The sequence below is a fragment of the Mixophyes fleayi genome, chromosome 5, assembly GCF_038048845.1.
Source record: "Mixophyes fleayi isolate aMixFle1 chromosome 5, aMixFle1.hap1, whole genome shotgun sequence".
Taxonomy (NCBI): domain Eukaryota; kingdom Metazoa; phylum Chordata; class Amphibia; order Anura; family Limnodynastidae; genus Mixophyes; species Mixophyes fleayi.
Window position 1 is genome coordinate 238374913 of NC_134406.1, and position 24519 is coordinate 238399431.

The 24519-nt window shown below is 40.2% G+C and overlaps 1 protein-coding gene across 1 annotated transcript in view; it reads right to left on the minus strand.

Annotated features, from left to right (window-relative positions):
* LOC142159098 (uncharacterized) overlaps positions 1 to 13911 on the minus strand; it is an 82187-nt gene extending 68276 nt beyond the window's left edge. The window contains exon 1 of the mRNA XM_075213691.1: positions 13828 to 13911. Coding sequence (XP_075069792.1) covers positions 13828 to 13837 — 10 coding nt within the window. The 5' untranslated portion in view covers positions 13838 to 13911. The remainder of the gene's footprint in view (positions 1 to 13827) is intronic.
* Between the last annotated feature and the right edge of the window lie 10608 nt (positions 13912 to 24519).

Genomic DNA, 24519 nt, shown 5'->3' on the forward strand with positions numbered 1-24519 from the left:
ATGGCACTGTAGACTGGCAAGTAGTGAAGAATAGCAAGACAGTGGTCAGATTCAGCAATGGAGACCAGAATGGAACTGGATTACTGGACCAGACTGTCTGAGCAGGAATAACTGAGAAGACTGCAGATTGCTGGGAACCAGGTTGGCGTCTGAAGAGTCAACATTGCACTGGCAACAGGTTAGGGCTCCAGGAAATCCTTTTATACTAACTGTTATCATCTGATTGGAGGCTGCAGTCAGCTGAACTGAAGCAGCACTCTGACTGGCTGAGAGGGATCAGGTGACTGGATCCAAGATGGCGGCGCCCATGTACTGGTTTTGGAGGGATCTTTGGAGTGGAGACAGACTGGTCAAACATCCTGCAGAGAGATCCGAGGCCAGAGGAGCCTGCGGACCGCAGGGACATCTTAGAAAGATCGCAGAGGGGTAAGTAACAGGACCTGAGAGTCTGGTGTGTAACAGTATCCCCCCTTTTGTGGGTGGACCCTGGACACCTCATGGGCTTCAAAGGGAATTTTGCATGGAAGATACGGACCAAGCTTGGAGCATATACATCAGTGGCTTTAATCCAGGCTCGTTCTTCTGGGCCATATGCAACTTTTGCTTTCTCTGTATGGAAATTGCTGGGGTGTAGTTCAAAATGGATCTCACACTGATTCAGAAACCCTCTGCACAGTTTTGGGTCTCCATCGAACTTGGCAGGAGTTGGCAGATGAAGATGAGAAGCTGTGGCAGGAACAGGTGGAGCTTGTGCAGGATCAGAAGAGTCACCTGAACCACTGAGTTTGAATGCTAGAGGACAATTCTTGAAGGCCCTTCATGATTTGTCTCTGTGCAGATTAAGATATAGCAAAGGATACCAGACCGGAAACGGAATGCTGGACTGGAGTGGAACCGGTTTGCAGACTGCACTGTCTGAGCAGGAATAACTGAGAAGACTGCAGACTGCTGGGAACCAGGTTGGTGTCTGACGAATCAACATTGCACTGGCAACAGGTTAGGGCTCCAGGAAGCTACTTTTATACTGTTATCACCTGATTGGAGGCTGTGGTTATCTGAGCTGAAGCAGCACTCTGACTCGCTCAGAGGGATCAGGTAACTGGATCCAAGATGGCGGCGCCCAGGAACTGGTTTTGGAAGGAACTCTGGAGTGAAGAATGCGATCCTCTGATTGGAAGCTGCAGTCAAATGAGCTGAAACAGTACTCTGACTGGCTGAGGGAGAGCAGGTGACTGAATCCAAGATAGCAGCAACCATGTACTGGTTTTGGAGGGATCTCTGTAGTGGAGACAGACTGAACAGCATTATGCAGAGAGATCAGAGAGATCTGAGACTAGCAGCGCATGAGGACCGCAGGGACAGCTTAGAAAGACAGCGGAGGTGTAAGTAGCAGGACCTGAGAGCCTGGTGCATGACACATTTCAAGTGAATGACATAAATAATGCACTGAAAAAGTCCATGCCATGGAGGCCCCACCTCACAACTTATAGGACTTAAAGGATCTACTGCTAACGACTTGGTGCCAAATACCAGAGGATACCTTCAGAGGTCTTGTGGAGTTCATGCCCCGATGGGTCAGAGCTGTTTTGGTGGCATGAGGGGGACCAACACAATATTAGGCCGATGATTTTAATATTGTGGCTGATCGATGTACAGTAGTGTGCAAAAGTTTTAGGCAGATGTGAAAAAAATGCTGCAAAGTAAGAATGCTTTAAAAAATAAAATGGAAATCTAAATCAAATCAATATTTGATTATGTTTCAACCCACATATGAAAATGATGATCATTATCACCTGTTTGGTGTGATTGGTTAATCATACACCTGACTATAATCCTATAAAATCCCTGACTTTGTGCAAGTGTACCTAGAAGAAGTGATTCTGTTTTGAAGGCAAAGGGTGGTCACACCAAATATTGATTTGATTTAGATCTCTCTTCTGTTCATTCACTTAGAATTTTGTTAATTGATAAAAATAAACTATTAACACCTCTATTTTTGAAACCATTCTTACTTTGCAGCATTTTTTCCACACCTGCCTAAAACTTTTGCACAGTATTGCATATATATTGTGTATACAGTGGTTGCAGTGGAAATTTAGAAGTGGCAGTATGGAAAACTAGAATTGGTGGAACGGAAAATCGAAGGGAATCAAATTTGTTTTTCAATTTTTGTATTGTTATAGGAACTCAAAATATATTTATCTTTAGTTCCTCTTAAGGTTTTACTCTTTATTCCTCTTTACAACAATTGCTTACATAACATATATGTTGGGTAACATTTATATTTGTGTGGGTCTCTTCTGTGTGCACCGGTTTACTCCCATACTCCAAAAGACATACTGGTAGGCTAATTGGCTTCTAATGAAATTAACCCCTTGTGTGTGACTGTGTGTATAATATAGAGTGTAAGCTCCACTGTCACAGGGACTGATGCAAATGATTAAAATATTCTCTGTAAAGCACTGTATTATATTTAGGAGCTAAATAAATAAAAGTTAATATAAAAAATGAACTTTTGTCAGCAGTTTTATCCCTGTGATTCTCACTTATAGACTCCTATGGAGGCAAGTGACTTTACAGAGGAAATGAGAAAAAAGAAATATGGGTGTTCCAGTAAAGCAATATCTTAGTACACAGGAAAACTTTTCAGGCCAAGCTAATGTTTTGTAAATTTCACATAAAATAAGTAAACTAAACTAACTAACTAAATATGTACAAACAACGGAATCTTCAGAAAAACTTTATTAAATTTTAAATATAACAATAATACATATTGGGCCTGATTTAGCGTTAAATGGAAATCCATCTGCACCACCTAAAAATGTGACAACTTGCACCTTTCTTTTCAGTTGAGCTATATTAACATACGTGCAACTCAAAATACAGCCACAGAAACTTAGGCATATCTATGCATTTTTTGTGTGTTAAAAACTCTAACTCTTAACTCTAAATCAGGCCGATTATGAATAATTTGTTACTAGTTCAGTCATATTGCTGTCAGTAACAATGCAAAATTTCCACTTTAGAGAACCTCAGAATAATGGTCCATTGACCATTAGGAGGTCTTTCCTATCAGTACTCAAAGCACTGACTTCACATGCAGGGCAGGCGCTACCACGAAGTGAACCTAGGCAGTTACCCAAGGTGCCAATGGTTAGGGGTTGCCTAAAACACTGAATGAGTTTTTAATGCCCCTGCAGAAGCCCCACACAAAGAGCCGTCACCTGAGATGGCGGCACGGTAGTTCAGTGGTTAGCATTTCTGCTTGGCAATGCTGGGTTTATATGTTCGATTCCATACCAGTGCCTTATCTGGTGCTCAGTTTTCCTCACACACTCCAAAAACATACTGGCAGGTTAATTGGTAGTTTAATTAACTGACTGTGTGTGTGTACTAAGGAATTCAGAACTCCCACTGGGCAAAGGAGTGGCAAATATTCACAAATTAATTGGTGGTACTATATAAAGGATAATATGTAGTACTATATAAAAAAGATGATGACGCTGACGGAAGCGATATGTTTAGAGAGTAGCGCTTGGCTATGATGTCACAGCCAAGTTCCAGACTCCCAGTTTGAGTATTAGAGGATGCTTGAGTAAGAAGTAATGGGGTGGACATGCAATTCCCATGACGGGGCACCTCCAAAGGAGGGTGGAACTCATTGGTTCCCAGGAGGAAGAGTGGGTGGTGGCGAGAGAGTAGACCAATCATAATGCACATCTTTTATTATGACTTGTGATATGTCCTTTTGGTCATACATCCCCTTTAAGGTTAGGTAGCTAAATTAATTTGCCAGTTATGTATTAATGAAACGAAAGACCCCTGGAAAAAAATGGCTGCACAAAACAGCTCCCAGGGCTCTAGATAGTGCATGGAGAAAAATTCTGTTGCGATATTACAACCAATTTGTATTTACAACAAGTCTTTTCTTTTTCATGAAACCCTAGTCACCACATTAAGTTACCACTAATTGATTACACCAGTAGATGATCCTCTGTGTGAGTCATATGTCTCTCTGCTTTTTTTTTTCCTTTGCGTGGACTTGCAATCATGTCCGTGTTCTTGGACTACTAATTAATTTTTAAATACAGATTAGTGCTCTCTACACAACACTGAAATCCCCACCATCACCTATACTTTCTTTGTATGTTTCAATTATTTCAGTGTTCTTAACCTAAGCCTTTACCATGCATACATCCAGTATGTCAATATTTTCTATCGGCAGTGACATAGCTAGAACATTCAGCACTGGTACAATACTTGCTGTGAACATTATACATCAACTGTTATTTTATCAAGCAGCAGTGAGAGAATATGCTGGACAATGAGAGCAAAGAGGTCAGAGAACCTGGACATTCTGGTTGATGTGATATCTATCAGACATGCTGGTATATCCAGTCACCAGATATCATCAGCAGTTGTGTGCAGTGCAACAGGTCATCTACCCTATGATCTGCTTGTTTAACATGACTGTCATAGGAGCAGGGGTATGCAGTTTAGCCTGCTATGTGTCTGGCTGATCAGTGACAATGTTGAACAATCAAGTCTGCTCTTGTCTGACCAACATAAGCATATAATCGTAACTGCAGTAGACTTCTGCTTAGGTCCATTGAGCAAAGAACATGATCATAGGTATTCAACTTTTTAAAGCGGACTTGTCACCAGGTCCTATGATTTTATTTATTTGCTTTACTAGATATTACCTTCTGCACTATTTAGAAAAGAAAAACAATGTTCCCCTGGAATCACTGCCTGGGAGAGAGTATTTTTTGCAATGCAATGTTTATGCTCTATGCTCTCTACTGGGCAAGTTTCCTCCTGTCGACACAGAAAGATAGCTATCTACACTGTCATTCAGACTTTCTGCTGAGTCTAGCTTTCAGACTGCACTATGCTCACAAGCCAGTTTCCCTATACCTCACACCAAGCCTGCTCTGTGAGCATGAGAAAGTATGAGCCTCCTCCCCTCCCATCATCTCCATTACTATTGATAATACCAACATCTCCTCTCTTCTCCAAGTCCAATGCCTGAGTGTCATCCTTGACTCCTCCCTCTCCTTCACTTCCCACATCCAATCCCTTACCCAATCCTGCCGCTTCCTCCTCCACAACATAGCCCAGACCAGACCCTTCCACTCAATTGATGCCACTAAAACTCTCGTTCATTCTCTGATCATCTCCTGACTTGATTATTGCAACATCTTCCTTACTGGCCTCCACCGAATCCGTCTCGCCCCTCTTGAGTCCATACTCCTTCTTGCCCTTTACGGTCAACCAACGACAGCCACCTCACCTGCCATCTGATTACCACGCTTCATTCCCGCATACAAGATTTCTCCCGTGCTGCCCCCCTTCTCTGGAACGATCTCCTTCATCTATCAGGCTATCCCCTACCCTGCAAAACTTTAAATGCACTCTTAAAACCCGTCTTTTCAGGAAGGACTACCTGTGACAGGATGGACCGCCTATGCCACCCTGTCTGTTGTTGCTGGGAACTGGCTGGGCTTACTTTGCCACTGTCCCCTTTTGTTATTCCGAATACGCCCCTCCTGCCGCAGTAGGAGGGGCCTGCTGCTAATGCTGAGCTCCTTTTATGGCACTCAGAACCACATTCCTTCTGGGTTACTGACGCTGCTAGCGTATCTCGTTGCTGGTGTACCTGGGCTGGTACTCCTGACCACTTACTATGGATCAGGGTTGCTGTGGATGGATCCCCCCTGGCCTATTACACTGACCAGGGCTGTATGGGTAGCAGGCAGAGCGTTACTGGAAAGCTTGGGTCCAAACCTCAGAGACAGCTGGAGAACGGATTAGAGTTAGGGTAAACTGCAGGTCAAAGAAATACAGCAATATTGAAGATGTTTTCAAGTAGTTCTTTGAAGCAAGATGTTTATTTGCTCTCACTGGTTAGAGGTACCAGTGATCAGGTCAGATGTTGAAATCAGAAGGATACATTTCAGTGTACAAGTCAGTGCATTTTATACAGATTTGAACACAGGCTATTTTTAGAATCAGGATGTAACCCCGTTTACCAAAACATGGATTTACATACATTGCAAAGCCACTAATATTTACACTTAGCTATGAAATTCTTAAAAACCTTGCTGTGATTTCCTGAATCTTATTTCAGAGGCAGGAGACCCACTAACAAGTCAAAAGGTCTGACTGGCATGAATACTTCAGACAGTCGCCGATACACATTCCCACAGGACAACAAAAAAAACAAAAAACAAGCCACTTCCCCACATCACAATACACCAAAGACTTGGCAAACAAAGGCTCATTGTATCAGGTATACATCAGAAATAAAGTGTTTGCTTTTAAAGGTTAAAACAGAAAAAACTAATTTTCTACCCTAGTCTCAGAAATAACAATTTCCTATCTCGCAATATACACAATATCAAAAATAAGTGCACGTGCAATTGTATAAATAAGCGCCCTGCGCTACTTCCTTTAAATAAATTTATACCAAAAGTTATTTATCAGTGATCCAGTCACACTAACCTTCCTCTGTCTAACCTCTCCCCCTCCTCACAATCCTTCTTCAATAACTACGGTATTCATCACCCTCATTCCTCCTCCTGTTCACCTTGCCTTTGGCTCCCAAGCCCAATTTTTGCATTTCAACACTTGACCCTGCCCTTGGTTCTCCTCTTCTCCCTTTCCTTTGCATCTCCATCACTGTCCTGATCCTGTTAATTGTGCCCACAGTGCTGAGCATACGTTCAGTCTGCCTTAGTTCACTCTCCATCTCTCCTCCTTCCTCTTTGTATTTTATCTTTGTTCTGTATTGCACCTATACCCCTTTGCCCCGTGCACCTGTTTGCAGATTAATTGATTTTAATTGCACTTTGTTTCTGTTGTTTGTTCTGCCCTGTATGCAGAGTTCTGTTTTACCTATGCTCTATGTGTAGTGCTACAGACCATTTGTGGTGCATTATAAATAAAAGATAATAGTAGTGCACTGAGCAAAATGCTCTCTCCTAGGCTTGTGACATAGTCCCAGGTCCCATGCTTAATGGCACTGGTGGCACCATCTACCCTATAATGGCATCAGTATTATAGTAATAATGTGGACATACTGGTAGGTTAATTGGCTGCTATCAAATTGACCCTACTCTGTGTGTCTGTCTGTCTGTATGTGTGTGTGTTAGGGAATTTAGACTGTAAGCTCCAATGGGGCAGGGACTGATGTGAGTAAGTTCTCTGTACAGCGCTGCGGAATTAGTGGCGCTATATAAATAAATGGTGATGATGACTCCTTTAAACTTTGTGGATGTGTCATAACACTGCAAGGCTGCTTTACAGAGGAGGGCACTCACTTTCTGGCCTGTCTGTCTAAAGACTAAGATAAAATAACTGCAGGGTAATAGAGTGAGAAGAGGGGATGGAGTGGAGAGAACCATGTGTATGGAGGGTGGGGGGTGTGGAGAACAGGGGAAGACAGAACCTGCTGTGCCTATGCAGTGTGAAAAGGAGATGATGAGGGCCAGGATGATGACAATGAAGAAAGAGACATGTGGATAAGCAGATTACGAGGCGAAGAAGATACTGAAGAGGGGAGTGAATGGGCTGGAAGAGTTAGAGAGAGCATAGAGAATGAACTTGAGGGGAGAATTACGGAGTAAGACAAAGAAGAGGTATTGCTTTGAGATTCAAGGTAGTCTGCTATTTATTAGCCAATACCATAGAAAAAGATTGTCTGACCCCTAACTTTTTAGACTGTCTCTTAGATTTTAAAATATTTGTCAAGACTTACAACATGACATAAAAGGTAGAGAACCAACTTCCATATGAAAGGTCAATTTCTAATGAAAGGAACCTTTGTGTCTGAACTGTGCTCAGTACAGCTAATTTCCACAACAACTTGCCAGATGCAGGATCGGATTGGGTCACCGGGGGACCGAGCTATCCCCCAGTAGGCCCCGACCCTGATCGCTCCCCTCTTCGTTGGTGGGGGGGGGAGTGGAAAACTAAAAAAAAAAAAAGAATACTCACGTGCCCGCGGCACTCACCTACTCCTCTTTGCTCCGTTCGCACTGAATGTTGGGCGTGACGTCATCACGCCCGATGTTCAGTGAGAAGCGCCGCAGAGAGGAGTCGGGAAGAAGAGAAGACAGAAGAAGAGAAGAAAGAAGCCGATAGAAAGGGTAAGTGAAGGAACGGAAGCAAGGGGAAAGCACAGCAGAGTGAAGAAGGAGCATGGCAGAGAATAAAAAAGGGGAGCACAGACAGCATGGCAGAGTGTGAAAGGGGGGCCAAAGCACCATGGCAGAGTGTGAATGGGGTGCCAAAGCAGCATGGTAGAGTATGGAGGGGGGGCCAAAGTAGCATGGCAGAGTGTGAAGGGGGGGTCAAAGCAGCATGGCATAGTGTGAAGGGGGGCCAAAGTAGCATGGCAGAGTTTGAAGGGGGGCCAAAGCAGCATGGCAGAGGGTGAAGAAGGGGGGCCAGAAGAAGGGGGGGGCAAAAGCAGCATGGAGGGCGCAGTGTGATCATAAGGAGGCACAGCATGGGGCTGAAGGGGCACAGTAATGTGTGTGTGATGGCACAGCAGGCTTGTGGCAATGTAACGTGTGTTTGGTAGGTGGTGGCTAAATAATGGGTGCTAATTTGTTTGTAGAATGAAGGTGGGGCAATTTAATTTTATAGTGGGGACTATTAATTTAAGATGGGGTGGTTTGTTGGCTATTAATTGAATGTGGGCTGAGTTTGAGGAGCATGAGGTCTATTTATTAAATGTGAATATGAATTATTTAATGGCAGTGACGGTTGCAGGAAAACGGTATATTTATGAAATCGTAAATGCGATAAATTTATTGCAGGGGCTGTCTGGAGGGAGGGAAATAGGTTTAGAATACTATTACTTTAATGTTGGGGCTGGAGGAAGGCCTAAGAATTAATTGTGGGTCCTATGGATTTAACACAGTGGCTGGTTGGAAATTTCTAAATGTACCCATTATTTTTTCCAAATAGGGCCCCCAAAAATCCCAGGATCCAGACAAGCCGCAACTAAAGAAACCAGCAGCCACAGGTGCTAAAAGTGACAAGAACAGTTAGAACAGTCTGTCAAATGTTCTGAGTCTAGTGCAGACTTGGCTAACTTGTGGTACTCCAGGTGTTGTGAAACTACAAGTCCCAGCATACCCTTCCAGCAAAAAGCTGCTATATATTGGCAAAGCATGCTGGGGCTTGTAGTTTCACAACACCTGGAGTGCCACAGGTTAGCCATGCCTGGTCTAGTGGGACAATCCCTATTTTTGGTGACTGTTCTGCCCAATCTAAGGGGCAGGTCAAAACTGTGTACTCTTTATATACACACTGCATTCTTTATATAGTACACAATGGTGCTAGCTGTCCTTCATGGGCTGACCACTCCCATTCTAGTGTCTGGAGTCGCCTCTATGATAGCTGGCCGCACCCCCTCTGGTGGTCCCCTAACGTTGCAGTCCCATCATGCCCCAGTCCAACACTGGCCAGATGTGCCTGTACTTGTGTAAGTTTTGACTATGGCAATACCACTCTTTTTGTAATCAAGACTCATTATTAGATTGGTGCATGCCCTGTGTTGCTGCTAAACCCACACTACTTCTTTATGTTGCGGATTAGAACAATGTATTGCAGAGGAGCAGCAAACACTTGTTCCTCACCACTAGTTGGTTTGCCTGTTGCTTTGGACCTCCCTACACATTTATTAAATGTATCTCTAAAGGTAAGAATTTATTTTTATATTTCTATGAATTTAGCCACACACCCTAAGGATTGAGTGATAGGTCCGTTTTAAGTACTGAATTTATACTAGAGCAGTCTTACACAAAGGCAAACAGAGGTTATGTAAACACTAGTACTTTTAATGTGTCTGTCATACATTTCAACCGCATTTCAAATAGGGATAATTGACTCCAATGAGAAAAAATATCTCACGGTAAGCATAAGAGAACATAACGAGTACATAACGAGTTCTAAACAGAAGACACAAGAAAACAGCAGCACGAAACTAGGACTGTGCGATAGCGGTGACCGCCCAGGGCGCAACACTGAAGGGGGGCGCAGGTAATGAATATTTTAGGTTAATTTGGCTAAAATTGAGGGCTAGGGGGGGCGACATTGTTCTTTCTTGCCCCAGATGCTAAAATATTAAGTTATGGCTCTGGAACAGTGAATGCTATGTTCATCGTCCATTTATAATCTGTTCACTATTAGGGCTTGTTCACATGAACTTTTTTTCACACGTGTCATCGATTGCATTCCACATAAAGTCAAACAAGTCAGGCATGGAAAAAATCCAGCGTGAATAGATATCTAGTTAGACAATCTTTCCCTCTTGACAGATCTATCAGATCCAACAGTTACTTAAACATTAAAACAAGATCAAGTCACGTCCAATAAATAATGAAGCACTGAAATCCCAAAACTCTCTCAAAGTTCCTGGCCTGGAATGTTGGACCATTGCACACTGCAAACATTTTAGTTAGACATTCTATGCATATGATAAAGTTGTTCAACCGTGCGATGGAGGCTGAAAGCTTCCTTCCAGAAAACATAAAAGCTAAAATACTTATTATTCCTAAACCAAGCAAGAATTGAACTACTTGCTTACTTGCTTAAACTACAATCTCCCTTTTGAACTTTAAACTTAGCTTTTTGCTAAATTCCCAGCTAACAAATTGAGTCCCCTTTCATTACTAAGGGGCACATTTGTCAACACTTGCAAAATATGAAAAATAGTTTTCAATCCTTATCGCATTGATACTATACATTGAACTATTTCTCATATTTATTAAAAAAGCAACACAGGAACAGCAGTTCCGAAAAACTGCTGTTACTGTTAAATGGAAAACATACTTACCACTGCCTCTTCGTTCCTGAAGCAGCATGCGATGAACGGGGCTCCTCTTCTGACTCCAGTGCGCATGCGCCGAGTGCAACCCTCGGGCATGCGCACAGACATCTCCGCTCTGTCTCTGCAGAGAGCGAGCGGTGAGTGACAGGGAGGGATCATGTGATCCCTCCACACATGCGCTGTCCAGCTCTGCTCTTCGGAGCAGAGCTGACAGCATTGAAATCTTTCAATTATGATAATGCTGGTGTACATTATCATGACAAGTTACCGTAAAAAAAAATAATTCGGAACTTGTTAGATTGCGGTTGGGAGCAGTCACCATACTATAGAATGGTGACTGCTCCCAAAAATTAAAAGAAATGCAAAGCAGCTATCCATGATATCTGCTGCGATGCACCCTTCTTAAATATGTGGTACACACAGAGGGCATTGGATTTTACTGTAAGTGCACGATAGTGCACCATCACTGTTTGTTAAATATGCCCCTAAGTGATCTAAATCAAGTAGATTTATAACACTCATCAAATCATTAATATATTAAACTATATTTATTTAAACAAAAACCCTGGCAGTAGATGCAGAAAATGCCCCATGATTTTTTCTGAAGTTGATTAAAATTTAGAAAACTAACTATAGCCTGAGACCAAGCCTCATATTTGTTATTAAACTACTTTACTCCCTGGGTAAGCACAGGGACAAACAATCATGCACATAATCAACAAGGCTTATTGTAGTATAATAAAATTCCTTCTTTATTAGCTGCTAATAACAGAATATGGTTTATTGCTTCAATTGATTTACCAACTACCTTTATCAAAAATACAATTATCCAATGTAAGAGAACATGGAAAGCTTCTTATAATAGTGTTAATATTCCTGTTTGAGGTTCAACCACAGCTGTCAAATCCCCACATCCCCCCACTTTATAACCTTTTCAACCTACAAACCTAACACAGACCTCCGCATGCTTCCCTCCATCCATATTAACATTAAAGTTTGCACAAGAAGAGTCACTACCTAATAATACAGGCACTCCTGTAATTCACTGACAAAGAACTGTTTCCAGTAAAACTGTCATTTCTTATCTCCAACTACTTGGCTCAAGTCAGCAAATCAGTTGTCACATCAGTAAGGCAGAAACTGGATTTGAAAACAGCCGTTTTGCATAATATTACTTACAAGCACCTCTTCTCATTAACATGTGCCAAACCTGTTGTCATTCCTAAGTAGAGACAGCCCAGGAAAGTCCCAAAGTTCACCCGATAAGGTTCTGACAAGAACCTGGATAAGGCAAAGGGGCTGGCAGCAGTTTTCAAATGTCCCGCTACCTTGATGACATGATAATTCATTTACTGACTTGAGCCAAGTAGCTGGAGATTTGAAACAGCGGTCAAAGTGAAGCAGTACAATGCTGGTGAGTTATAGTGGTGCCCATATACTTAACATGTACCAAAAATGCATCTAAATACTGTACATATTGCCTTATATCAAGGGTTATTAGCAACATATCAAAATTCATATATGTAAACTTACAGGTGTTTATTAGACCTTATACTTAAGGTGTATATATACATATATATATATATATATATATATATATATATATATATATATATATATATATATATATATATATACACATACACACACAGGGCCATCTTAACAACATTATGGGCCCCTGGGCAAAGCAGTGCACTGGGGCCCCTAGATAAAGATATAGATATAGATATATAGATGCATACAGATACAGATATTGATATAGATATATAGAGATAGAGATAGATGTACTTGCTCAGTGACCCTTGAAGGCTTTTTTGCAGGTTTTTTTCTTTTGCAGGATTATTTATTCTCATTAAGAGCCATGCCTATGGGGCCCCCTTGCCCGTGGGGCCCCCGGGCAGCTGCCCATCGTGCCCAATGGAAAAGATGGCCCTGTATATATATATATATATATATATATATATATATATTTATTTGTAACCAGACTTTCTTCCCCCTGTTAGATTTCCTGTTTGTAACCATATTGAATGATACAACATTCACAATATTTGCTTTAACCGACGTTTGAGGCACAGATAGTTACGCAACAGACAAACATATACAGTAGCCTTTATTAAGAAACTCTTTTGAGAATACATGATTTCTTCTGGATAACTGTGCTTAAGGCGCATCATTGCGACTCCTTGAAGATCCGCCTGAGCTTTCTACTCTGCATGCAATAGTTGGAATAGGTACAGGCGCGGAGCAAACAGATCACTCTACTTCTCGGTTATCTAGTTAATGCATAACTATCAAATTGTAATTCTTTGACATCCAGCACAAAAGTTAATAAAGCAACCTTGTTCTGCATATCAGCAAAACGCAGAGATTGACATGTGGCTCATAGATAACCCTGCTCACAAATCGCCTGAATGAAACATATAAAAAATGGAAAATGGAAGGAGGTGCCTAGATGGACAGCACTTTACTCAGCTCTATAAACAGAAAGGTGCAAAATATTGAGGAAAAAGAACCCGTGCCCGTACATATCCCTGGTCTCTTGTAACACGTCACAGCAATAATTACTTTTCTGCTACCTGATTTCCCAGAAACACAAATCGGTTTCCATTAACTAGTTTAGGCGTTAACTTTCGTTATGAATTGTTGGGAATTTCCCTAGATTACAAAGCATAAAAAGCGAAGAGGAAGCAGAAGAAACTTTCATTGTATCCGGGCTGCGCTAGGAGAAGGAGCTGAGCGCAGCTGCTCTGGAGGACAGCCGCGATACGCAGCAGGGAATATGGTGAGTGCGCCCAGGCACCACATGTTTCTCCATTGAGAAAAACCGCATGTAGACAGTCCAAAGAATCGTGCACAATTAACCATGTGGATATACCATACACCGTTCTGCTGATACAGGTACCTGGAATTCTTGACTCTTCCACGTTCCTATGTCCAACCCCAACTTGGATCAGAGGACTCATTTTATATTCGGCAATTCTTACCATTTAACATTGTCTGGAAAGTGATTTTATAAGCCGCCGAGTTGCAGTCATGTTGAATTGTCTCAGTGAAGCTGCTTCTTTCTTGCAGAATCCATGTTAAAGGATCGTATACCAATGGGACTGTCTGACAGCTATGTTCAGCTCTGTCTTTGCGAACACGCCATGGGCGAATAGCATTATCAAAAAATATCCATGTCCCTCCTATGGGCTTTTCTATTCCATATGAACTTCCGTCTGTTCTGAGTACTTTCAGTTTCAGGTTTTGGAATGAATGGTGGCTGTTGATGCAGACATCTATGTATCATCTTCTGCTTGGGTGTGATTATCATATTGGCAATACAGTCTTGCTGCTTTTAACCCTACGTGTACCTGCAGTCTCTTCTTCTTTCTGTCGATTTATTTGGCACTACTCCCTGTATGTATGATAACTACATAGGAAAGGACAGAGGGCTGGTATTGAGAACAGGTGCTGGGTGTCTCCATTTCAGACCAGACTATTTACTAGTATGTAGGGTAGTGCAGTTTGAATGCTTTTCCAGTTCAGGATCCATTTATAATGTTTACTATATTTGTAGAATGAAAAGCAATTTTGCAGCCCCCTTTAAAATCCAACTTTTACCCCTGCCCTCCCCCAGACTATATAAACTGCCCTTCCTTTCTAATTTTTTTTCACTTTTCCTGCACCTCTCTATATAATACCAAACGTGGGTGCAACCGGCCAATCAGATGGTTATGCTGCTTAAGGCTGGGTACACACTACAGAAAATTTCTCCAGATGTGATATCATTAATGATTTTACCAAGTGCTGAAAATCCCGATCAGCATGCCTATTCATTTGTACACACTATACATGTTTTACAAGATCGTTCTGATCTGTGCTCTTGACCTGACATAGCCATTGGCTGAAAATTTGGTGATTCCGTAAACTCTATGGAGATCTGCCTAGACTGATTGTCAGAATTTGTCCAACATCGTTTATAGAGATTTTTAGTCCAGGTGTTAAATCAAATTGACCGATACGACGTGCTTTGATACGATAAAACATGATCGTGGGACCATACAGGCTAAAGGGACTTAACGGTCATTTATCATGTAATTGCCACAATAATGGGGTGAAAAACCTGTAGTGAGTACCCAGCGTATGCCATACTTTTCACAAGTCTACCACTTATTTTGTGACTGCAAATGGTACAGACCTAGGCCAACGTTTGAGTGCAATAATTTTCATTTGTATATATTGCACAATTATGCTGTGTACAGCTTTGCACAGAAGGCAATATACATAACTCTTTATCTAATGCAGAGAAAGTACAGGTCCCCTTCTGTGCCATTTAGTAGCTGTTAGCGCTTCTTGGTACTTGTAGTTTTACAATAGCTGGCAAAACACACTCTAATTAATTTATTCTTGGACTAATTTACATTATAACTCGATAATGAGTTTGAAATACATTTGTGGGTATATGAAAAGCTAGATGGAGCAGTTTTTGTGACTGCTGTTCCTGGTGAAGATTTTTAATAAGTACTCATGATATTTCAATCTTTATCTTTGCAATAAGCATAGAAAGGGATTGTGTTAAAAATGTGCTCTTTAATATATATAACCCACCGTATCTAACCCTTACTTTATTTATTTGAACAATAGCTTAATTAGGGCTTAAGTACCAATTGGATCGCCTTTGGTTGACAACTTCAATGATAAGCTCTACATGGACTGATGTGAATGATTTGACAATTGTTATGGTGCTTGCAGCATTTTATAAACATTAACACATGGTAAAATACATTATTGTTCTATGGGAGCGATCCTTTAGTGCAAAGTGCACAGATGCTTTGAGACACATTCATAATTATGTTGTATTAAAACAAGGAAAATGCAAGGTTTTGTCTAGCAAACAATCAGGTTAGCAAAACATTTATATTTACTAAACTGCGGGTTTGAAAAAGTGGAGATGTTGCCTATAGCAGCCAATCAGTTTCTAGTTTTCATTTATTTATTGAATTCTACAAAATGACAGAATCTGATTGGTTGCTATTGGCAACATCTCCACTTTTTCAAACCCGCAGTTTAGTAAATATACCCCTTAATATCTAGACCATGTTTCCCACTTGATTGAACAAATGGATGGGAACACAGATCTACAGTAGTGGTGGAAATTCTAATACATTACCCCCCATCATGTGAGATAGATATTTGTTTGAATAACAAAACAAGTACATATAATATAGTATTAACTGGTTAGCAATATAAATGCTGTATGCATTTTAGCTGCATGCAATTGCAGAATATATCTTTACCTTTTTGAACACTTTTGTTGACTACATTTCATATAATGCACAGTATGGGCCTCATTTAGAGTCGGACGCAAAGTCTGTCTAAGACGTGTAGGAGTGGGAGTGTGCCGCAGCTTGGTAGGGTATTATGAGTGGCAAGCAACCCCAGTTGCATCCTACTCATAATACCCTACCGAGCTGCGAGCAGTTCCTGCAGCTAGCTAACTACTTGCACCACCTAACTCCTGCCGCACCTCTTTAGCCCTTTTTTGCCGTGTGTTGCGTTTGCGCCTTACGGCGTCTAGGAATAACTTACGGGGTCACACCTTCACAATTCCACGTTCCACCCTTTCCCTCATAATAATCCGCAAGCTGTCACAAGTGTAAATTGCGTCCAAGATGCAGGCGGATATGGTGCTTGCTGCACATGCGTGATAGTGGCTTTTTTGGTCAATGCGCCTAAAACTGACTTTGCGTCCAACTCTAAATGAGGCCCTATATGTATATAAAGTATATGTATCAGAACGCGAGAACATATTTTATTCTGTATACATTTAAATTGGATTTACTACAAAAATATATAACAAATTTGGTAGTACTAGTTTTCCTTGAATCCTATGGTCAAAGGCTGCTGAACTTTATGCCGTATATATTTTCTATTTGTCTGAAATTGTTTTTTGTTTTTTTAATTATCTTTATACAGTATAACATTTTAGGGTGCTTGCATTGGTCGCTATGTATCAGGCAGTGGACACGGGAATTTCAAATCATAACATTGTAGCAGCTGCATTATGTGAGATTCTCAGTGAGATTTTTCTGTACTTCAGATTTTCATAACACCCTACACAATAGTGAGGGAATAAAACGCTTAATTTCTCCGTTTATCTATTCATTGTAGCTGTACATCACATCTGCACCTTGTACAACTTGACTGTTTTCAATTTAGACAGATTTACGAGCACGCATAATTGTCTCAAGATTACTAGCCAACCGTCGTAAATATTTGTTACTGACAAATAAAAACCAATGACAACAAGCTTTTTTTTTTCTTTGTTATATATTTTTTTTGTTTTACACCTTTGTTTTGCAGATACAATATTAGTGTTTTTTTATTTAGTCTCAGACAATTGTGGTGTCATTACAGTTTTAAGCTGGATAACTAACTAAATGTAGATCAAAGAATGCTACTTATTTCCCGCTGAGCTTCTCAGTCTTTAGAGAGAGAAGAGAATTAATGTTGTCTTTTATAGAAAAGTTTATCACCATAAGTGCCCGTGATTGTGGCACTGGAAGGATGCAGGAGGGTCAGCCTTTATTGCAGCATTGAAGTCCATTGCTCATTAATTATGGTTGAATAATTATGTAGTCCGTCGTCTCATCTTTTCAGTAGAAGAGCTATGATGGTAGCCAATGTAATTTTGAGAAATTGTCTTAACTCTTGAGTCATCCTCACGTGTTTATTAGAAAGTGTGTTTGTTTGCGGTGGCAGTTTTTACTACAATTGAAACGGGAAATTTGAGGCCAAAATCAAGTTACACACATATATATATATAATATATTCAATGGGTGTTTTCCTAAAGAGTGCACGCTTGCACTGCAGAATATACAGACGCTATATCAACAATAAAAATGCTAGGTAGCTATGACACCACGATATTCTGAATTAAGCAATAATACCCTGTCTCTTACAAGTGTTGGAGGATAATATGTAGACTAGGAGTTAGGGTATATATGTACCAGCGTGGAGCCTCCTGCAGTGCAATGTTTTTGGAGCTTAGTGGCACCATATGTAGGAACTGTTTCTTGCCTACAATGCAGCTTTAAGCCAAAACCCAATGCAGCATGCGCGCACTGTAGCTCCGCCGGGCAATCAGTTGCCTACCCCCTCCACAACATTATTTACAACATTGTGCTGTTTAGTAATCAGAGGGATAGCTTCTCCTCTCCCCCACCTACCCTTCCATATTCTGTATTACTGTAGTCATTGTTTCACTTTATCATTTTTTTTTCCATTAGGAAAAAACAAATGTACAATTTTGTTTAATCAGCATTTTTGCTTGTTTGTTGTATTTTATTTCTGTACAATAAAAAGATTACCTTACATAAAAAATATTAATACACCATTATTTATAAAACTGCATTGAATTAATATAATGGTAATACACATGAGTTTTGCAATGAGAGCGTCACGGGGACCCTATCAATCTCAATCAAGAACCCCTCAGTAAATCTTTTACCAAATAGTTAATCAGATTTCTTTAAATATTACATATATATTGTGTTTTAACCACATGACAACTAGTCACAGCTACGGTATCCACAAATAGAAAGCCTGACTCTTTAAAATCATACATAAAAATAAGTGTGTGTATATATATATTATATACACACACATATATGTGCATGGCAGCAGATACAGTTCACCTAGGTTCCTGTCCTACTGCTTTTAAAACCCCAGGGAAATGGCTGTTTGGTGCAAGCTGCTGTGGGCTTGATTGAAAAGCTGGGAAAGGGTCCTGGGGTTATGGATGGAGAGAGTAGGGTGGGCTCCATCCATTAGGCCTGTGAACCGGGTCTTCCAGGTTACAAGCAATCCTGTTGGTAATCAGGAGTTATACCTGAATGGTAGGTAAATGGCTGCGGCTCAGCTTAGTCACTCTCTCACTGCCTGGGGACAGGGGCTGCAGAGTCTGTGTGTGAGAGAGCCTGATAACTGCCTGTGAGTGTACCGCGCAGACACTGCTTATGTTCTGTTTTGGTTTGTTAGTCAGGAGTGACCTGTGTTTAGCAGGGTGTTTATTTTGGAGTTTTCTTTTGTTTTTGTTATTGAATAAAACAGGCTGAGGTCAGTTGCATGAACCTGTGGAATCTCTTGGCTTCTATAAACACCATCAACCCCAGGAGATGCTACCCGGTCACTATACACCTATATATTGAGGGCTGTCACAAGGCAGGACTTATTATAGGTGCTAAACTGATTGATGGTTCAGTCCTGAAATTGGGACCTTTTTCATGAAACCTATATCATATGCACATTTATGTCCTCCACCAAACTTTTGAATTTGGCGCCATTGGTTTAACTCCTCTCCATGAAGTAAATGTATGTGTGTAATGTCAATTACCTGGTTGTCATTGCAGGAGCAGTATAGCAAACAGTAGGAAGCAATCCAAATATAATACAAGGAAGCTTTATGCTGTTAAATACAAAATATAGGTGAAATCATCATCATCAACATATATTTATATAGCACCAGCAGATTCATTAGCACTTTACAATTGGGAACAAACAGTAATAAAACAATGCTGGGTAATACATACATACGTAGAGATAAGAAGGCTCTGCTTACATTCTGTGCAATGTTTCAATCAACACTCAGGGCTAGATTTACTAAACTGCGGATTTGAAAAAGTGGAGATGTTGCCTATAGCAACCAATCAAATTCTAGCTGTCATTTATTTAGTACATTCTACAAAATGACAGCTAGAATCTGATTGGTTGCTATAGGCAACATCTCCACTTTTTCAAACCTGCAGTTTAGTATATATACCCTTCAGTGTACGTTGTGCTGCTGTATGCTTATTTGCAATCTGTATAATTATACTGAAATTAATAATTCAAGAATTCAAATTAAGTCCCTATTAGAGAATCGCTCATGACAAGTTAAAGTAGCAATCCCACATAGAAGATTTTGTTTCTTTACATAGCAAGTTAAATACTTTTAAGTGTGCATCTGATTTTTTTCTTAGCTATCCTCCTCCATATCATTATCTCCTTTTCAAAGTTTCTCTGGTAGCCAAACAAAAATGGCTGACAGACACACTCTCAGCATGTAATGTAATAGCAGTGGGGGGTGGAGTATGTCACAGTGCAGACATAGCTCAGGGTTGTGTGCCTGTGGTTGCCATGGTAGTTCAGAATCATAAATAATTAATAGCAGCCTGAAGAAGAAAAAAAACGGAAAATGTTAAATACCAACATTCTACTTATAGCCTGCAACAGTGTTTTATGTTTAAAAAAACATGTTTTTTTTTTAATGGGATTGCTGCCTTTAATGCAGTAGAAGTAATTCAATATTTTAATTGGTCCATAATTACATACTGCATATCTTACATCAATACCTTTTTCATAATTAAGTTCATTGTAAATACACACATAATATATAATGGTACAATACTGTACATTAAAACTTTTCAGTTATGTCAGTAATCAAGTACTGAATCGAAAATGAAATCATTACTTGGTCTACAATCTCTCGATCGGGCCCAGGTAAATTAAACAACATAGATATCCAATGTAGCATTTTGCTTATGGAAAATAGCCTTGTAAGAATATTATGTTAGGCAGGTTTATGTTTTGGTCTCCCAAATTATATTTTTTAGCATGGCAAAATGTATACTTTATAATTTTATTACAGGTATAATATATTTTTGCGTGTTGTAGTGTACATTGTAGCCAATGTCAGAAATGCAACTATTGTTTGTTAGCCTGGTAATGTCAGGTTCTGACATTGACTGTACCATATACATACTTACTGTAACTCATTTTCACCCAGCACCCTCCTCTCTAATTTCTAACCACCAAAACCTATACCCCTTCCCTGTAATTCATTGCTCCTCCTCCAGCCTTTCCCTCTCCTGTAATTAATTCCTTCCCACTTCCATCTTCTGACCTTACACACAAGCAACAGATAGAGGTGGTTAGAACTTCTGCCTCACAGCACTGGGGTCATGAGTTCAATTCCCGACCATGGCCTTATCTGTGTGGAGTTTGTATGTTCTCCCTGTGTTTGCGTGGGTTTCCTCCGGGTGCTCCGGTTTCCTCCCACACTCCAAAAATATACTGGTAGGTTATTTGGCTGCTATCAAAATTGTCCCTAGTATCTCTCTTTCTCTCTGTCTATGTGTGTGTGTGTGTGTGTGTGTGTGTGTGTTAGGGAATTTAGACTGTAAGCTCCAATGGTGCAGGGACTGATGTGAATCTGTACAGAGAACTCTGTACAGCGCTGCGGAATCAGTGGCGCTATATAAATAAATGGTGATGATGAGAGGATCTTGCTGGGTATTGCACACCATGCTGCTTCACTGGTCACTGATAACATGCAGTAATGACATCACTAGAAGACTCTGCTTACAGCCAGTGACACCAACAGCATGGTGTGCCATCCGCTCCTCTACCTGCCACTTCTATATGAGGTAAGTGGGGAGCTGCACCGGCCCGTTGTGTTTGTTTGTTTGTTTTGTTGTTTGGAATGGTCCTGGGAGACACTAAAAGGCTTTTGCCTGTAAATTAAGTAATCGTCCTGCCATTGGTGGATGACAGTCTGTTGTTTTGTGCCTTGTAATGGAGTGGACGAATACAAAACAATTTGCAATGCAAAGGGAATTTACACTATTATAATTTTTTTATATAGTGCCTATACATTACAAAGCAGTTTACAGTTGATGTTTAATTTTTCACATCATCTCTCTCTCACTGTAGCTTATAGTCTAAATTCTCAATACTACGAACTGGAATGAAACTTTTCATCAGAACCGAAGGTCCGCGGTGGGCAAGGAACAGGAACGGGGTTTTTGAGGTGGGTGGTGTTGGCTGCTAGGAGGAAACTGGATAAATGTTTATGAGGGCATTTATAGCCATATAGGAATTGAGGGTAAACCAAGGGAAAAAGAACACACAAAAGAGCGATGGAAAAAGAGAAAAGAAAAATAATAAATAGAAACCAGAGACACAAAAGAATAATAGAAATCAATAACATTCAAACTAACAATGAATTCTATATAGATATAAATAAATGAAATACTTTTATTGTCCAAGAACTGGTAGTGAAACATTTTTGTAACAATTTCTATATGGATGGGCTACTACAGACACAGGTTACTTATTTGTGTATTCTCTATATAATAGTCATTGCTTTGAATATTTTGATATGTATTTTTTGTATTATTCTTCCTTATCCCATATATTATATTCTATGCATTAGCATTTTTTTTACAGATGTTGATCATATTTGGTTCAAAAGCATACCATACTTTTATTACCTGCATTATGTCTGTATTGTTATTATACTTTTATTGTATTTGTGTCCCATAATGCTAATATTAGCATATTTATTTTCATTTTACATACACCTGTTTTGATCTATCTTCTATCCCCTCCACCTTACCCTCCCTCTTTGCCTTTCTGGTTCCTCTTTCTTCATTTCTTCTTTTTTCTTTCTCCCATCACTCTTATTTGTTCTTTTCTCTTGTACTTACCCTTCCGTTTTATAAGCATATAGAAGTGAAATGTAGTAACATTACCAAATTACCTGTGTATGTGTTTAATCAGTAGATTGCTATTCTTTGTATTGCTTTGTTTTTCATGTATTATGTAATGATATTTGCTATCTGTTTATTGTATGCTACTGTAAATGTCATCTATGGCACCGTGGACCTTTTTGTGGCACCTTATAAATAAAAGAAAATTTATACACCTTTCTCCAGCATTTTATTCTTGTGCTTCCAAGCAGTAAACACCACCCACCTCCACTACCCCACACCTCTTCCTTTCCAACAATCGTTTTGAGTACAGCACCACTCCAGACATCAGTTTGCATGGTATGAAGGCATTCCACACAGCACTGAAGAGTTAGTTATCACTATTTCTAGATCTAAGTGGAGGAGACCTTGTTTGTGCATACACACACCACCTCCCACTACAGCTGGCCTGGACAGCCTGTGGCTCTTATACCACTTTCACCTTGCCAACCCGACAATATCCCGAGTATATGGACCTGGGATATTGCCGGGTGACAGAGCCTCCCACCCTGGCAAATTCCCAGGTCAACCTGGTTCACACTGAACCCAGGTCTGTGGTGTGTATTGAAGTGGACAGTCCTCAAGTGACGACCAAGAATATCAAGGAACGGGAAATGTTCCGCATGGAGGGGTGGTCTCAGATCCCTCAACAAGTGTTCTCCACCCTTGTTTAGCATTACAGAAAGTGGCTCAGTTGTGATGTTATTTGTGCCAGGGGAGTCTGCACCAAATATTCATAATGGGGGTGCCAATATTTTTTGGAACCTGTGTTTTTTTTTTTTTTTTTTTTTTGTTTTTTTAAAGAAAATAAATAAAAATTGTGTTAAAGAAATATATATATTATGAATGCGGCTCAAAACACTGCACAATCATATATGACGAGCAGGAGTCTTGATTTACAGGAAACAAGCAAAGTTCCAAATGCTTCAGAGTACCTAAGTTGTGAATCCATCTTGATTCTCCTCTCAGAAGCAACTTCCCCCTGTTATCACCTGTACTTAATTGTGATTCTTGATCAATGATCACTTATTTAAAAGGAGGAAAGCCAAAAACAAAATCTTCCAACGCCTCATTCGGCCGAGATCCCTGTTGAAAGTCAGAGACTTTCTTTACAAAAAGCAATATACCTGCAACATGTCAAATTATTTTTTCACGTGATCTCCTGATCTATCGACACAATTTTATCTGGATCTGGTTTTAAGTACTTGATGTTGTATTGTGTAGGCGGTCACAAGGGTGCCCTCTGTATTGTGTGGTGGTCATAAGGGTGCCCTCTGTATTGTGTGGAAGTCATAAGGGTGTCCTCCCTATTCTCTATATTTTCTGTTGTCACTTATTGCTCTGCTTTCCAGGTTGTGAAAGCTGCAATAACAGGTAGGTGAGAGCAACACAATTTTAACAGATAATATTATGTCATGTCTAAAGAGGAGCAGCCACAACCTATGTTGGCCGCGCCCCCATCACTGTGTGGCCACGCCCTCTTTGCACCACACACCTCGTCTCCTAATATGTGTGGTGTGGGGGGGGCAGAAAGTTGCTCTTCAGGGACCCCAAAGTCCTCTTGGCGGCCCTGCACCTGAATGGGGAGGATAGAAGTTATCACACCCCTCAAGTCCGCTGCTATTACTTGGATGAACAATTTACACAGCCTGGTTTGTGGTTTTATAAACGGTTTTAGTAGGTAGATTATAGTAATGTAAGTAACATATTTAATTTATACAAGTAGTAGAAATATTTAATTATAGAATAGTAATGAAACTCCTGTAACACATGGCTTTTAGTTTGAAGGTATAATCTTGTTTGCACATATGATTCATAGAGAAAGTAAAAAGCACCTGGATGTAACCACGTCATACAACAAACTTGCTTTGTTACAACAGATTCTTTTTTTTTATTGGGAAATAAAAAGTAGATTGTAAAAGTATAATTCTGGGACATGTATACAAATTCTTATCCTACAGCTTCAATAGTTTATATGGTAACAGAAGTCTTTGGCTTGTGCTACCTTTTTAGATTTTACAGTAGGTGAACTATTTGCATTGTATTGTCCATTTATTAATCTACAATTAAAAATTAGAAAACACAGTGTAGTAAATAGTTACACCATAGTAAGATTTTAATATA